Source organism: Chamaea fasciata, unplaced genomic scaffold (assembly GCF_029207755.1).
Source record: "Chamaea fasciata isolate MVZ Bird 193981 ecotype frontalis unplaced genomic scaffold, bChaFas1.0.hap1 SCAF_9, whole genome shotgun sequence".
NCBI classification, from domain to species: domain Eukaryota; kingdom Metazoa; phylum Chordata; class Aves; order Passeriformes; family Sylviidae; genus Chamaea; species Chamaea fasciata.
This window is the reverse complement of record NW_027094094.1, coordinates 32286706-32302060: the sequence shown is the minus strand read 5'-3', so window position 1 is coordinate 32302060 and position 15355 is coordinate 32286706. Positions and strand designations below refer to the sequence as shown.

General features: G+C 49.8%; 1 protein-coding gene across 4 annotated transcripts; it reads left to right on the top strand.

Moving 5' to 3' along the window:
* The first annotated feature begins 371 nt into the window (after nt 1-371).
* ATAD1 (ATPase family AAA domain containing 1) lies at nt 372-13952 on the top strand. 4 transcript variants are annotated; one of them, XM_066191736.1, is made up of 10 exons: nt 372-519; nt 2076-2251; nt 3435-3533; nt 3764-3884; nt 5704-5904; nt 6523-6629; nt 8429-8518; nt 10066-10116; nt 11601-11707; nt 12594-13952. In XM_066191736.1, the coding sequence occupies exons 2-10, from the start codon at nt 2090-2092 to the stop codon at nt 12712-12714; spliced, it is 1059 nt and encodes a 352-aa protein (XP_066047833.1). In that variant the 5' UTR covers nt 372-519; nt 2076-2089; the 3' UTR covers nt 12715-13952. The 4 variants fall into 4 exon arrangements, with proteins under 4 accessions (XP_066047833.1, XP_066047829.1, XP_066047831.1 ...); XM_066191732.1 differs by having other exon boundaries at nt 375-519; nt 11601-11737; XM_066191734.1 differs by lacking the exon at nt 372-519 and adding an exon at nt 821-880 and having other exon boundaries at nt 11601-11737.
* Nucleotides 13953-15355: the final 1403 nt, after the last annotated feature.

The following is a 15355-nucleotide window of genomic DNA, read 5'->3' as shown; positions in this document are numbered from 1 at the left end:
AATTGTATGTAACAGATATATAATATGTATATACATCATATACATATGTATATATTTGTATATATTTGTGTATATATGTATATCTGTATTGTTGTGCATATATAATATATTATATATAAATATAGAATATGCATAATAATATATAATATATTGTATATTATTATAAAATATATAGTTTTCTATATAATATAAATATTACCTATATTTTATATGTTGCGTATATAAAATATGTATATTTTTGTTTTATATATAAAAATATATATATTTGTTATATATATAATCCATCCGCCGGGCGGAACCTTCGCGCGGGGTGCGCCGGCCGGAACCTTTGGGCGGGGCAGCGAGCGCCGCACGGACGGAGGAAGCGCCGGACGCGCCGCCGCCGCCGGGCCCTCGGTGCTGCCGCCGGCTTTTGCTCCGCTCCTTCCTTCTGCTCTTTCTCCTCCTCTCCTCTCCTCTCCTCCTCCTCCTGCCGCTCGTCCCGCCCCCTGTCGCGGAGTTCCGGAGAGCCGCCGCACGGTGAGTGACCCGGCGGGACGGCGGCACGGCGGCCGCGCCGCACCTGCCGGGCGGCGGGAAGGTCACGGGCGGCGCGGCCCGGCCCTGCCCTGCCCTGCCCTGCCCTGCCCGGGGCAGCCGTGACGGGGCTGCCCGGCACCGGGGGGGATCCCCGCGCTGCGGAGGGCCCCGCGGGGCTCCCCGGGCCCGCGGCAGGCCAGGGCTTCCCGGCAGCGCCTCAGCTTGCCCTCGGCGCGGAACAGAAACCGAGCGCCGCTGCCGCTTTTGGTTTCCCTTTTGCGCCTGTACGGGCAGAGCGGAGCCGCAGCGGGCCCCGAGCGGAGTCCTCGCCTCAGGGAAAAGAACCGCTGAGTTCCTGCAGGTTTTGACGTTTGTGTGTTATCAGGACTTGGCTCAGCGAGGTTATGCTTCAATTCCTCTTGTGTTCAAGGTTTTCCTTTTGGTTGGCGCTCAGGGTTGCAAAAGAAGGATGTTTCTGCACGGGGTTTTTGGGGACGTTTTTTCCTTGTTCAGGGATCATTTGGCTGGGGGTGCTGCAGGGTTGCCCTGGGCAGGGGGATCCAGGGATAATTTGGCTGGGGGTGCTGCAGGGTTGCCCTGGCTGCCAGCTTTGGTTTGGAGAGTGGCCAGGGAGTGTCAGGAGCTGCCAGAGGAGTTGCTGCTGGTTTTGGCCTTGCAGCAGGAAGATGGGGCAGTGCCCAAGGAGTGATTTGGGGGTTCTCAAGGAGATCCCCCCCACCAGCTGAGGAGGAAGCGGACCCTGATTTGACAAGTCCTTTTTCCCAATGTTTTAGCAAAGGTCTTTCTTCTGTGCCTTTTGTTCCCAGGATTGAGAGGGCTGTGCTCTCTGGGCTTGGCTCATGCAGCAGTCAGGCTTTTCCCTGGATAGCTGTGTGCCACATCCAGCATTTTCAGGTTTCCAGGGATATTAATAACTCCCCACACATCCTGCCAGGTGCAGGCTCCAGCTCTTACCCTGGTTTTAATCAAATGCGAGTCGCTGATTGCTCCTTAATGTGGCTGCCGCGTGCCTTTCCTGTAAACTTCCTCTTAGGGAAAAGACCTCTCTGGTTAAATAATGGAGTTCCCTGGCTCCAGGATTCAGCATTCAGGGGCAACAGCAGTCCCAAAATGTCAGTCTCACTGGGAATGGCAGCTTTGTGCCCACTGTGAGCACAGAATCCCACCATGGTTTGGGTTGGAAGGCGCCTTAGATTTCCTCCCACTGCCAGGGCAGGGATACCTTCCACTATCCCAGCTTGCTCCAGCCTGGCCTTGGACACTTCCAGGGATCCCGGGGCAGCCACAGCTTCTCTGGGTACCCTGTGCCAGGGCCTGCCCACCCTCCCAGGGAACAATTCCTTCCCAATATCCCATCCAAACCTCCCCTCTGTCTGCACGAAGCCATTTCCCCTTGTCCTCTCACTCCGTGCCCTTGTCCAAAGTCCCTGCGAAACAGCTTTTATCAAACGACATTTAAACACCAGGCAGGCAGGCAGGTAGGCTTTTTTTCCAGCTCTGATTTCCCTCCCTGTGGTTTCCCTTGTCCCCCTCAGGGCTGGGAAGGAGGATGGTGCACGCCGAGGCGTTCTCGCGGCCGCTGAGCCGGAACGAGGTGGTGGGCCTGATCTTCCGCCTCACCATCTTCGGGGCCGTCACCTACTTCACCATCAAGTGGATGGTGGACGCCATCGACCCCACCAGGAAGCAGAAGGTGGAAGCTCAGAAGCAGGTAGGATTCCATTCCGCAGCGTTTCCCCGGGGTGTTGAGGAGTATCCTGTTGGGAAGGTTTTTAGTCAGTCTCAGAGTTTGGGCTGTTGGTCTTTTCAGGGCTTGTGTTTTGTAACAAATTACAATTTGTAGCCTGAAGCGGTGGCAGAACTGTTGGTCTGGAGGCTGCTGTTGGCTCTGATTTCCAGCAAGTCTGTGGGCCTGGTGCCTTCTCTGCTTCTGACAACTTTGCTGAGCAGCAGTGGCCTTAAATCATCAGTCTCTTGGTTGCCTTTGAAAACCTGGAGCAGAGAGAACTCAATTCTTAACTTAAAAGAGAACTTGAAAGCTCTGCATTTCTGGCAACTTGGTGGCAGAGACCTCCACCAGCAGTCCAAATGCCTTGGAGAAGGGGAGGGAAAAAATGAAAAGCCTCGTTCCTTATCTTGAACTGGAATGATTTGTGCTCTGGAAAAGCTTTAGGGGCCCTTCAGAACCAAAAGTTAAAGGTTTGCTTTGGAAATGCGGCAGCTTTTTTTGGTTGTTTGGTTTCTGACTGACAAGAATTGCACGGATTCTGAGCAACCTAAATCTGTGTTGGGTGGTTTTCCTTCTGTAATGAGCTTTGTAGTTGAAAACCAGCTTTCCCAATGGGTTCAGTGCCAGCTGTTATCTCAGAAGCTGCACTGTCCCAAAACCTTGTTGGACTTCTTACAAGTTTGAGTAGAAAGAGAAATTGAAACGTGCAAGTGTGTTGACACAGTGAGTTTTCCTTGTAAATTAGGGGAAACCCACCGAACACATGTCAGAAATTGACTGGCTTCTGGGAATTTACAAACACATCAGTCTCTCCTTGATTCATGTGAAAATACACGGATCTCTCCAAGTGCTGTGAGGGCTTGGGGGACACACTCTGTGTTTTAAGGGTTTTTTTGGGTTGTTTCTTAGGTCATAACAGAGGAGTTGTGGGTTTGGTCATGTGAGGCCCCCAGCATTTGTTTGATGGGAACTGAGACATCTGACTTGGTTTCACTCAAGTGGCGGCAAAGTCATTAGGAAACAGCAGAACCTTCTTAAATCGAGATTTCACCTCTTAGGGAGAAGCTTTTCAAACCACAAGAAGCAGTTCTTTTAAAAAGCTGATGTTTGAGTGAACCATTCCGTTTTTTTCCCCTTGATTTTCCCGGTGTTTGGTTTCCCCCAGGCCGAGAAGTTGATGAAGCAGATAGGAGTGAAGAATGTCAAGCTGACCGAGTACGAGATGAGCATTGCTGCCCACCTGGTGGACCCACTCAGCATGCATGTGAGCACCTTCCCTGCTCCTCAGACCTGCAAAACTCCCCTTTGTCTCTGGATTGCATTATTTGCACCTCTGTGGAAATAACACAGGAAATATTCCTGTGATCATCATTGAGAGCAGAGGGTTTTAATCCCTTCTCTCTTGTATTTTCAAGGCACTCCTCTGAAGCTGGTGGGTTCTTTTCCTTGGCAGGATGGATGCTGATCATTCCCAACACTGTTTTTCCCTTGCAGGTCACCTGGAGTGACATTGCAGGCTTAGATGATGTCATCACAGATTTGAAAGACACTGTCATTTTGCCCATCAAGAAGAAATATTTGTTTGAAAATTCCAGGCTCTTACAGCCTCCAAAAGGTAGGAAGGGAATGTGATGGATTTCTACCTTGGTATTTAAAATTTAAAAGGTGCAGTTTCTCAGAAAGGGAAGGGGAAGTGGGTTGTTAGGTCAAAGTGCAAACATTAGGACTGATGCCAGGGAAAAACCTCTCAGATTTTCCCTCTTCTCCTGCTCTGGTGAAGAAGTTTTGTCTCAACATTGAACCAATAGCTGGATTTTGGTTTTGATGGTCCATTTTTGTGCATTGATCACAGAATCGTGGAATGATTTGGCTTGGGAGGGACCTTAAAGCCCATCCAATGCCATGAGCAGGGACACCTCCACTATCCCCGGCTGCTCCAAGCCCCAAAGTCCAGCCTGGTCTTGGGCACTCCCAGGGATCCAGGGGCAGCCCCAGCTGCTCTGGGCACCCTGTGCCAGGGCCTGCCCACCCTCCCAGGGAACAATTCCTTCCCATTTCCCCTCTTCCTGTCACTTTCCCCTCTTTCTGTCACTCCAGGCCATTATAATCCATGTATCCTACACTATTAACTGCCTAAAATGTCATTTTTATTGTCTTTACACCCCATGTTGTCCTTTGGCAGAGCTGAGCTCTAACTCTGCTCTACAGCTTTGACACTCCTGGAAATTCCCATCATTCAGCAAGACAGACATCCCATTTTTCCTCTGGAGAGCCTTTGATTCTCTCTGGAGTTGGGTTACACAGTGTTAAGGCAGGTGGCAGATTCATTTTCCACAGTAAAACAGAAGTTGGAAATCTGCTGAAATCCCTACAGCCATATTTGTTGTATGTTACTGAGAAGAAAAAAAAAAAGGAAAAAAAGCAGAATTTAAACCAAAAATGTTGGACTAAACACCCAAGTTTACTGCTTTGTTCCCTGGAATATTGATTTCTGGAGCTCTTAATTCCTGCCTGGATCTGTGACTCCCTCACTGCTGTGTCTCAAGGGATGGAAAATGCAGCACTCTGGTAGCTGGTTTAGTTTTTCCAGGCTATGTTCTGTGTAAGTCACAAACTGAAGCTGTCTGGAAAATTACATGAATGCCATGATCTAAGAAGCTGAAGGAAAAAATGATTTTTTTTATTTATCTTTTTAAAGCAGACTTTCCAGCTCAAGCTGCTCCCCAGTTTTATGAGTGGCTTGTGCTGGGTGTTAATTGGAAGTCACTGCTCCAGAGTAATGATGTTTGTGAGACATCAAGTCCATCATTTTCTCACATAAACAGAAAAAACCGTAATAATTCCCTGTGCTTTGGGCTCTTTTGACTGAATGTTGCTCTTGAAATTGTTTTCTTTAGAGCTGTGTTAGACAAACACTCCTGTGAATTCTTCCACTGTGACAAGTTCAAAAATAATACAAGATGTCATGTTTAATTGTGGGTAATTTGTTTAAAATGTCTCTGGGTCTGTTGTGTGATGGATTTTTCCTTTCCTCACTCCTCTGTGCTAAGTTTTATTAGCAGGACTGAAAGGAGCTATAAACAAGGCCTGACAGGACATAAATAGGGGTTAATTTTATGTAACCTTCGTAGTCCTGGGAATGGGATGAAATGGAATCATGGAGTGGTTTGGGTTGGAAGGGACCTTAAAGATGATGTTGCACCCCCTGCCATGGGCAGGGACAATAAACCAGTCATCTTTCAAATGTCTCCTCTCAGCTTCACAACCTCTGGTTGTTCTGAGCTGTAATTTAAGAGGGATTATCTTAAAACCTCTGATTCCATGGAATAGTGTTTCCTTTCCTTGCTTTGGTGTCTTACCTTGTAAGGATCAAACTTGAGCCTGGACACCCCCAGGGCTGTCCTAGCAAAGCATTAACACTGTGAATTTTCCAGGAGTCCTTCTCTATGGCCCCCCTGGATGTGGGAAGACCCTGATTGCCAAAGCTACGGCCAAGGAAGCTGGGTGTAGGTTCATCAACCTGCAGCCCTCCACGCTGACGGATAAATGGTATGGAGAATCCCAAAAACTGGCTGCTGCTGTCTTCTCCCTGGCCATAAAGCTCCAACCATCCATCATTTTTATTGATGAAATAGGTAAAAATCTCCCTTTTTTAAAAATCAGTAGCTATAGCAGAGTGAGATGGAACTCTGGGTTCAGTGATGTATGGGTCTGCTGTCATCTTTTCCTTAAAAAGAGTGAAGGCTCAGTAAGAGAAATAGAATTGTAAAGGAATGGTGGCGCATTAGGAAAAACATTGGGGTTTTTTACTGGTGATAGTGGAGGAATTCGCAAGTAAAACAAGTTTCTACTTATTTTTGGTTCACGAGGAAACCCAGCAGCAAATACACTTCAGGACTTCTGCTGCCAGGGCACATACTGGGAAGTAAAACACAGTTTTAGGAGAGGTCTGCAACAGTGGTTTCATAAGGCTGAAGAACGGGAGGGGAGGCTGCTTTCCATGAATTCAGGAGGGTGAAAGTTAGGAGCACAAGATGTGGGGCAATGGCAGTCTCCTGTGATGGGTGCACGCTTGTGTAGTGCCCTTCGAAAGAGGGGACTAGGAATGGGGGAGGGTCCACTTCGCTGCCTTCACCCTCAGCAGCACCTGTTGTTTGCTGACCCTGGGGATTAAAAGTGCATTAATGAGCTAAGAGAGCAGCCCAGGTGTGAGGAATTGGCTTGGCAGTGGCTGCTTCCCTCCTTTGGCACAGATTCCTTCCTGCGGAACCGCTCGAGCACCGACCACGAGGCCACAGCCATGATGAAGGCCCAGTTCATGAGCCTGTGGGATGGGCTGGACACCGACTACAACTGCCAGGTGAGTGCTCAGGCTGCTGGGACAAGCTGGGACAATTCCCTCAGCTGGGATATTGTGCCTGGAGCTGCTCGGGAACGGGGATTGCCAAAGGGCTCTTTACCTGTCAGTGATTCCCAGCACTTCAGGGAATGAGGGGATTTGTATCCCCGGATTATTCTTCCTGAAAAGATTGGCTTTGTGCTTATTTTGGATTTAATCAAGAAGAGGTGTTTTCAGATGAGATGGGATAGGCTTTAAGTCCCTCCCATCCCAAAACATTCTGGGATTTTAAATGACTTGAATGTAGCAGAAAGCCTGCATGCCATGGTTCTGAACTGTCACTTGGGGTGATCTTCTCGAAGCCCTTAAACAGGATGTTTACTCTCTAATTTGAAAATTTTCAGCCTTTTTAAGGTGTATTTTTCCATAAATGGCTTTTCCTCCTCTGCCAAGCTTGTGCCAAAGATGTTTTTCCAGCTGATTTTTCCCAAAATGAGTAAAAACCAGTGTTATATATGTACTGAGGGGAGTGAAAGCTTCCCATTAGTAAAAAGCCAGTGGTATGAACCCTTCACTGGAAACTGACACCACCTTCCAAGAACAGTGTGTTACCTTTTTTCCCAATACACTGACAATTCCTTGGAGCAAAGGAAATTATTCATTCCCTGCAGTGAGACAGTTTGAGGTTTCTCAAGTTGAGCAGCATTTGCCTTTTGTAAGAAAAACAAGGATCCCAAATGCTTGGAGGAAATTGAAAGGAAGCGTTGAGGCGGATGTGTTGATTCCACCTGGAAGCCACGCTCAGCTGTGGGCTAAACCTGCTGAGGATGGATCTGGAGAGTGGCAGGAACTCGGGGCAGGTGAAGAATGTTCCTTTTGGCTGAAAAGAATGCCCGGAGAAGTGTGGATCATCCCCGAGCCAGCATTCCCAGTGCCTCTAGGTGGCAGGGTGACTCTGCCGGGCCACCGGCCCCGCTGGCCCGCCTTCCTGGAGCAGCTGGGCCTGGCCCAAAGGCGGGAGCAGGGTAGGAAACCCCCTGGAGCCCAGATTAATCACCCTGGCGTTTTTTCACTCTCCAGGAGCCCAGATTAATCACCCTGGCGTTTTGTCACTCTCCTGCCCGGGTGTTTACCATGTACACAGCTTAGAGTAAGAAATGGGGAAACAAAGCTGCTGTGAAATGGGGAGTAAATTTGTTCTGGAATTAAAGAGCTGGAGTGCTCCAGGGAGGTAAACACTGTCCTGGTGTTGGGCTTGGCTAGGACACCTTTAACCCACTGCTGACATGTAGGTCATGGAATGCTTTTTTTGAATGTTTAAAAAAATGAAAACAGTATTTGGGTGCATGTGAAAGCTGCCAGGTGAACCCACTGCCGTGGTGGTCTCCTGGAAGGTGTCCCTGCCCGTGGAGGGCTTGCAACAAGATGAGCTTTAAGGTCTTTTCCAACCCAAACCTTCTGTGATTCTTTTTTCAGCACAGCCCCAAACCACCATGTTTTTAAATACCTTCTCGAAACATCTCCTTTCGATTTCCACCAGGAGCTAAAAGTGACATCACAAGCAGAAGTTTTGAGTTCCTTCTTAGGGTCTGAATTTTCAAGTTGGACTCGTGTGGAAATCTCCCCCCAGGTGGTATTTGTGGCACCAGGGCTCTCTCTAGCTGCCCTTGCTGAGATCACTGCCAGGAAACTTTTATGTAACTTCTTGAAATGTCGATGCTGATGATAAAGTGGAGGAGATGCCGTGGCTGGTGCTGACATTCCCAGGCTGTGGATGTTTCCCAGAGCTGATTTCAGTGCTGTCTGTTGGTGTCACACAGGTGATTGTGATGGGAGCCACCAACCGGCCCCAGGACCTGGACTCTGCTATCATGAGGAGGATGCCCACCCGCTTCCACATCAACCAGCCTGTAAGTCCTGCCTGCCCTGGCCCCCCAGCCAGCAAATCCACAGCTCTGGGGGTTTTCCTCCAGGAAATGCTCCATTCTGCTGAGCTGGCGTCAGGGTTTTTTGGAAGCACGTCCATAACTCAGCTTTTTAAGGTGAAGTTTTGATCTCTTGGGTGTTTTATCTGAAACAACGCCATGAGAAACAACACCATGAGCTTCCCACCCCTGCTCTTCTCTGGGAATGGAGATGTTCGGATGCTGCACACTGGGAAGGGCTGGTTTGTAACTGTGTTCTGCTCAGGCCTTTCCACAGCATACAGTGTGGAAAACCTGGTTTGTTCTGCCTGTGATGGGCTTGGAATGAGAGGCTCTTTAAGGACCCAAACCATTCCATGATTCTGTGATTTATGCCCCAGTTATGAAGTTCTTTATCAATTAGGCAGCTGTCACAAGGTTGTCCTTACTCCAAAGGTTGCTCTTGCCATCCTTTCCCAGGTATTTCAGTCACCTTGAGATGCCTGGTGGTGTCCCCAGATACTTTTGTGTCGGTGTTATCAGGCGTTCAGTCGTGGCTGTTGGAATTCCCCTCTGGCCACAGAAATCATTATCCATTTTTGCTGAAACTCAGAGACCAAACTGGAGGAGTAAAATTCTTATTGATTGTGCAAGAGAGGAGCTGTGTTCCCAGGCCTGTGTTGTTGGAACTGACTTTCGCTCCATGGGAGTGGATCCCTTTGGAAAGAGCATTTCTAACTTGGGAACTGCTGTGCTTCCAGACCTGTTCCACACACCTTCCTCATCTCCAGCTGTTCCTTGAGTTAGCAGGGGACAAGGATGTGGATTTGAGTACTTTGTTGTGTCATTCTATCAAGCCCCATTGTTAGAAGGATGAATTAAGTGCCCTGGGATATTACAGGGATTGGCTCCATCTCCCAGGATCAGAGTTACCACAGGAAGTGTTATTTAGGGAACAGATTTTCCTTACCCCACTGCAGCCCTGCCATGAGCTTACTGCTTCTCTCTTGCCTTGTGATCAACCCAGATTGGCCCTGACTCTTACTGAAGGTGGAATAATTGGTGTGCTGTGCATTGGGAACAGGCACGGGCAGGAGTGAAAGGCTTGCAGATTTTATAACTGAGTTGGAGATGAAAAGGGCCCGAATTACTCATCAAAAATTACCTGCAAAGCAGAGGGAAGTGGCAGAAGTAGGTTTTGGGACAGAGTAGTAACTGTTCAGCTGCCAGATTATCCGTGGGGGAATTCTTCCCCTTTTTAATGATGAGGTTTGGCAGGCACAAACCCCAGTTTTTGTTGCCTGTGTTTGACCTTCCTAGGAAGGATCTGTCCAAGACTCAGCTGATTCTTCAGTAACCTCCTCACACAGAGTGTGTGATTTATCTGGTTTAGAACTCCCCAAGCATCACCTGGGGAGCTGAATTTGCCATCAGAGAGGTTTCCTCAGTGTGTGTCACCTGTCCTGGGCGAGGGAACTGATGGGACTGAGAGCCCTGGGATGTCACAAGTGTTTATTTTTGTCCTCTGGTAACTTCAGTCTCTTCTCTTTTAGGCTCTGAAGCAAAGAGAGGCGATCCTGAAGCTGATTTTGAAGAATGAAAATGTGAGTAGCCTCCTGTTGGTGGCTCATGGCTGCATTACTGCCACCAATGCAGCTCTGGCCGTGCACAAGTTGTGGTTTATAATTGCCTGCCTTGCAGTGAGGCCGAGACGAGCTGCCAGGGCATTCCCAGTGAGAACTTGGGAATGTTTGGTGGGTTTAGGTGTGGCCTGACACTGAAGCCCTGCAGTTGGCACCTTTGGCAGCAGGAGCCTTGGCTTGTGTGGTGAATCACCCCCTCTGAGCAGAATGGCTCAGTTTCTCTGGCTCCATTTGCTTGTTCTGTTACAGAGAAGAGATTTCTCTCTCTAAAAAAGGTGCAGGTGAATCGTGTTTAGATGAGGGAAGGAAATCTCAAGCCCTCAATGAAGCAGGGAGAAGATGCTGACTGTAGCTCTTTCTTAGCTCAAGTCAAGCAAGGAGGAATTACTTCTTTTGGCAGGGCTGCTTTTGGTCCATAATTTAAATCTCCTTCAGAGGAGAGGGGAAGGATGAGGTGTGAGCACACCTGGAAATGTCTGTGGCGGGGTAGGGGATCCCTGTCATCAGAGCTTCCTCCCAAATTTAGTCAGCAGCACTAATTGCCTTCAAGTCAATGTTGCAAAGTGTCTCCACACTGAGGTCCAGCCTAATAAATATCTTTTATTAGTAAAACCGACTTAAATTTTTTGAAGAGGCCTAAAAATGGCAGCTCACCAGCATGTGGCAGGGAACCACACAAATAAGATTTTCAGGGAGATAGAAAAACCAAGCCCCTATGGGATATCCCACAGGAGGGGGGCTTGGATCTCTCAAGGCCAGACTTCACATGGCAAGGGGAGTCCTGCCCTCCCTTTTCCTTGCCTGACTTAAACCATGGAATAGTTTTCCTCTTGAAAGAAGTGATCCCAGAATCTCAGCCTTTTATTAGACTGTCTTGGCTTTTAACTTTTTAAAAAGGAAATACTGATGCACATGGTGGGAAAGGAATCAGAAATCCCTTAAAAAGATGGAATAAACCTGAGGTCTTGGCTGGCAAGAGTTCAGCCTGACTCAGTGCACCAAGTTGGGCATATTATTTTGCCTCTAAATCCCCTGGTTTGGGACTCTGTAAAGCAGGAACAGACAGGAACAAACTCTGGTGTCCAGACAACAGAGTGCTGAGAAATTTAATGTGGGCACCTGGGAAAAGGGATTCCTGGGATCCAGTTTTTCCAGGCCAATCCCTGCAGGAGTATGGTTAGTACAGGGTACACCAATGGGATGGTTGGGGTTTGTGGGGGGTTTTGGTGAGGTTTTCAACCAATGGCAGAGTTTGATGAACTGAAACATCAGTTTCCTGTAGCAGTGTGAACCACTTGGAGGTTCAAAGGAGAATAATTTATCTCCCCAAAAACGTCAGATGATCGCAGAGCAGGTAAAAACCCTTGGAGGTGACCGTTGCTTGTTGTGGTAAGCAAAGCCAGTGGCTTTGGAGTGTCCCTGGCCTGACCTGGAGCTCCCCACAGGTGGACAGCCACGTGGACCTGCTGCAGGTGGCCAAGGAGACGGACGGCTTCTCGGGCAGTGACCTGAAGGAGATGTGCCGGGACGCGGCGCTGCTCTGCGTGCGGGAGTACGTCAACAACGCCTGCGAGGAGGACGTGTACGTGGGGCCCTCTGCACACCCACAGCCATTCCTGGTGTTCCCTGACTGCAGCTGCCACTGGGGACAGGGGCACACACAGCAGGAGTGTCCTGTTTTCATGCCCAGTTGCCACTATACACCAAATCCCCCCTTACAACTCAGTTACTGTTATTCCTTTTGGCTCCGAAAATAGGCTCAGCACCTTGGTTGTTCCAAGGTGCCCAAGCTGGAGGTGGCCTGAGCCACCAAGTCCTGCTGCTGCACTGGTTAGTGCCAGACTTCAGTGCTGGTGACACAGTGCTGGGACAGCCCTCTGGTATTTTCCACACCTGCAGCAATCCTGGGTGCATTGAGGGGCTGGAGCATGTCAGGGAAGGGAAGGGAGCTGGGGAAGGGGCTGGAGCCCCAGGAGCATCTGAGGGAGCTGGGAAAGGGGCTCAGCCTGGAGAAAAGGAGGCTCAGGGGGGACCTTGTGGCTCTGCACAACTCCCTGACAGGAGGGGACAGCCAGGGGGGGTCGGGCTCTGCTCCCAGGGAACAGGGACAGGACAAGGGGAAACGGCCTCAGGCTGTGCCAGGGGAGGCTCAGCTTGGACAGCAGCAGGAATTTCTGCATGGAAAGGGTGCTGAGGCCTTGGCAGGGGCTGCCCAGGGAGGCTTGGAGTGCCCATGGCTGGAGGTGTCCAAGGAAGGGCTGGAGGTGGCACTCAGTGCCCTGGGCTGGGGACAAGATGGGATTTTCCATCCTCGGTGGTTCTGTGATTCCAGCTGGATCCATGTCAGAGCTGCTGTTTGCAGGGATGGCTGCTGACTGTTGGCACAGCTGTCACACAGCCCCTGGACCCTCACCTGGCTGTTCCTCTCTCTTCCCCAGACACGATGAAGATGAGATCCGGCCCGTGCAGCAGCAGGATCTCCACAGGGCCATCGAGAAGATGAGGAAATCCAAGGACGTCTCCATGCAGAACCTGGCCATGGAGATCGTGTTTGATTAGGACAAAAGAGTGTGTTTGCAGTTCCTGATGTGATTTAGTTTGACTTCTGTAATCAGTTAGTAAAACCAATGTCGGGGTGGGAGCAGGGGTGGCAAAGGGAATTCTGTTCCTGGAATCCTTTTTATACAACAACAACCTCTAAGTTATTGCAATTCCAACTGGAAGCGGAAGCACAGATCATGAGCGGAACAATTCGGCCCAGACCAAGAGCGAGTGCCTGTGTGTTGTCCCTGGGGATCCCTTGGAGCCTTCCAGCAGGAGCGGGTGGGCCAGGGGGCAGGACCTGGCACGGGCTGTGTGTGTACAGATGGGTGTGTGAGTGCAGGACCTGTACATAGCCACACTTTTTTTTTTATATATAGACATAATCTGTAGATAACTTGAGTATGGAAAATCTTTTCTACTTCCTGAAGCAAACCAAATCAGAAGCTGCATAAGGGAAAGATTCCTCGATACTCAGTTCATTTCTACCTTTTAGCAGCAAATGCCAGCATAGAAACTGCTCCTAGAACAAAGCAACGTTTGAAATGCTACTGATTTTTCTTCCACATGACCACTTGAAATTTGGTGCCATTTAGTCAAGATAGTAAACTACTCCGTAAGAATGTTTGAATACTTTTAATTTTTTTATGAATTCCGCTTTTGAAGGCTTTTTAAATGAAGGCTGATTTTATTTTTGGTTTTCCCTTGCTGTGAGCAGTTAGAGTAGAATCCCACTTGCTCTTTCCTAAAGCCCCACGTCCTCTGAGCTCTCTGGAGCCTGAGCTTTCTGAGCTCCTGTGCACTGTCCCAAGGACTTGTTTCTCCCTCCGTCTCTGCCAGCCCCACTGTGACACCCTCCCCTGAAATGTCACTGCCCTGAGGCACAGGGGGGACATTGTGTGATGTTTGACTCTGCTCCAAGCTCAGATCTGTGAATTTAAAGAGGAGGAAATGGGGTTTGGGCTTATCGATGTGGTTTAGCAACGTGCTGTCCTTGCTGGTACCAGTTCTGGTGAATTCTTGTAACGTGCGATTGCGATAAAGGCCAAGGGTTATAAATGTGAGTGGCAAAAGTTTTAATTGACCCCCAATCTGTAAAGGGAATTAATTGTTCAAAGCCCAGGGATGGGATGCTGTGTCACAGCTCTGCTGCCTGTGAGGGGAGGGAAACTTTGGAGGCACAGAATGATGTAAAACCAAATGCACTGCGAAGGAAAATAAAGTGAAATAAGGAGGGCTGGAGCCCTGCCATGACACAGTGGGGCTGGTGACTGTGTCCCTCAAGCTCAGCCTGCTCCCTGCTGTGCTGCCCTCTGGAATGCTGGCTGGGTGATGCAGCAGGGCTGAGGTTGTCCCAATTTAATCTTAAAACCAAACGGGAGGGGGACGATAAAAATAACGGAATAATTGCTTAGACTACTTCCCTGTATCACAAAGCAATGGGAGATGCACAATGGTCTAACACAAGGGTGCAGGAATTTAGGCACGGCAGAACTGCTGGGCTATGGAAATGGAAAAAGCCTGGGATCTGGGATGTTAATCCCGCAAGTTACTTTAGTGAGGGGCTGAGTGCCCAGTGCTGCCTCTGGGTGAGCCTGGGATCCAGGAATGAGTCCAGAGGAGGGACCAGAATGATCCCAGGGATGGAGCAGCTCTGCTGGGAGGAAAGGCTGGAAGAGCTGGGGGTGTTCAGCCTGAAGAGGAGAAGCTTTGGGGTGACCCAGTTGTGGCCTTCCAGGGCCTGGAGGAGCTACAGGAAACATGGAGAGAGACTATGGACAAAGGATGGAGGGACAGGACAGGGAATGGCTTCCCACTGCCAGAGGGCAGGGATGGATGGGATCTTGGGAAGGAATTGTTCCCTGGGAGGGTGGGCAGGCCCTGGCACAGGGTGCCCAGAGCAGCTGTGGCTGCCCCTGGATCCCTGGAAGTGTCCAAGGCCAGGTTGGACTTTGGGGTTTGGAGCAGCCTGGGACAGTGGAAGGTGTCCCTGCCCATGGCAGGGGTGGCACTGGATGGGCTTTGAGGTCCCTTCCCACCCAAAGCCATCTGAGGTTCCATGAGTAACCTTAAACCTGCCGTTAGTGCCACTTTCTGCAATCCCTGGGAAGGCTGGAATGGCGCCTGTGCCAGGGAAGTTGTCCGGCTGCTCCGTGCGCTCAGAGCCCGCTCCCAGGGGCTGTTCCACTTGAGAAATGCCAACCTGGGAAGCTCCTCCTGCACCGCTTCCTGCAGGTCTTAATTGGCCTTAATTGAGCGTGAAGTGTGTCCTCAGGGCGTTAATGACACGGAAGCGGGAACAAACCCGGGGACAGCCCCCGGTCCCTGCCTGGGCTCTGATCTCCTGGCGGTGTCCCCAAAAGCCCAGCCCTGGGCGCTGCGGCCCGGAGCTGCCTTTCCCTGCTGCCCGTAACTCATCAGGGGCGGACTGAAGAGGCACAAGGAGTTATTTCTGATTGCTCCCGGGGGCACTTACTGCAGCTGGAGTGCAATTCCCACTTCTCCAGGAACTCTCCCGTACTTGTCTACTCTTGCTGCTGCTGTGTGAGTCCTTGTCAAGGCACAAACCCTCTGGCAGCTTCCTCGAAAGGCTGAGGAAGCAGTGTGGTTTGGAATGTTGCTGCTTTAATTCCATGCCTCCAGAGGCTTGGTCCAACCC

Excerpts from the sequence above, each read along its gene's own strand:
- ATAD1 (XM_066191732.1), top strand. The coding sequence starts at position 2,090 with ATGGTGCACGCCGAGGCGTTCTCGCGGCCGCTGAGCCGGAACGAGGTG. Across the intron at positions 5,905-6,522 it reads CATTTTTATTGATGAAATAG|ATTCCTTCCTGCGGAACCGC; the intron begins GTAAAAATCTCC and ends CCTTTGGCACAG. Across the intron at positions 10,117-11,600 it reads TGATTTTGAAGAATGAAAAT|GTGGACAGCCACGTGGACCT; the intron begins GTGAGTAGCCTC and ends AGCTCCCCACAG.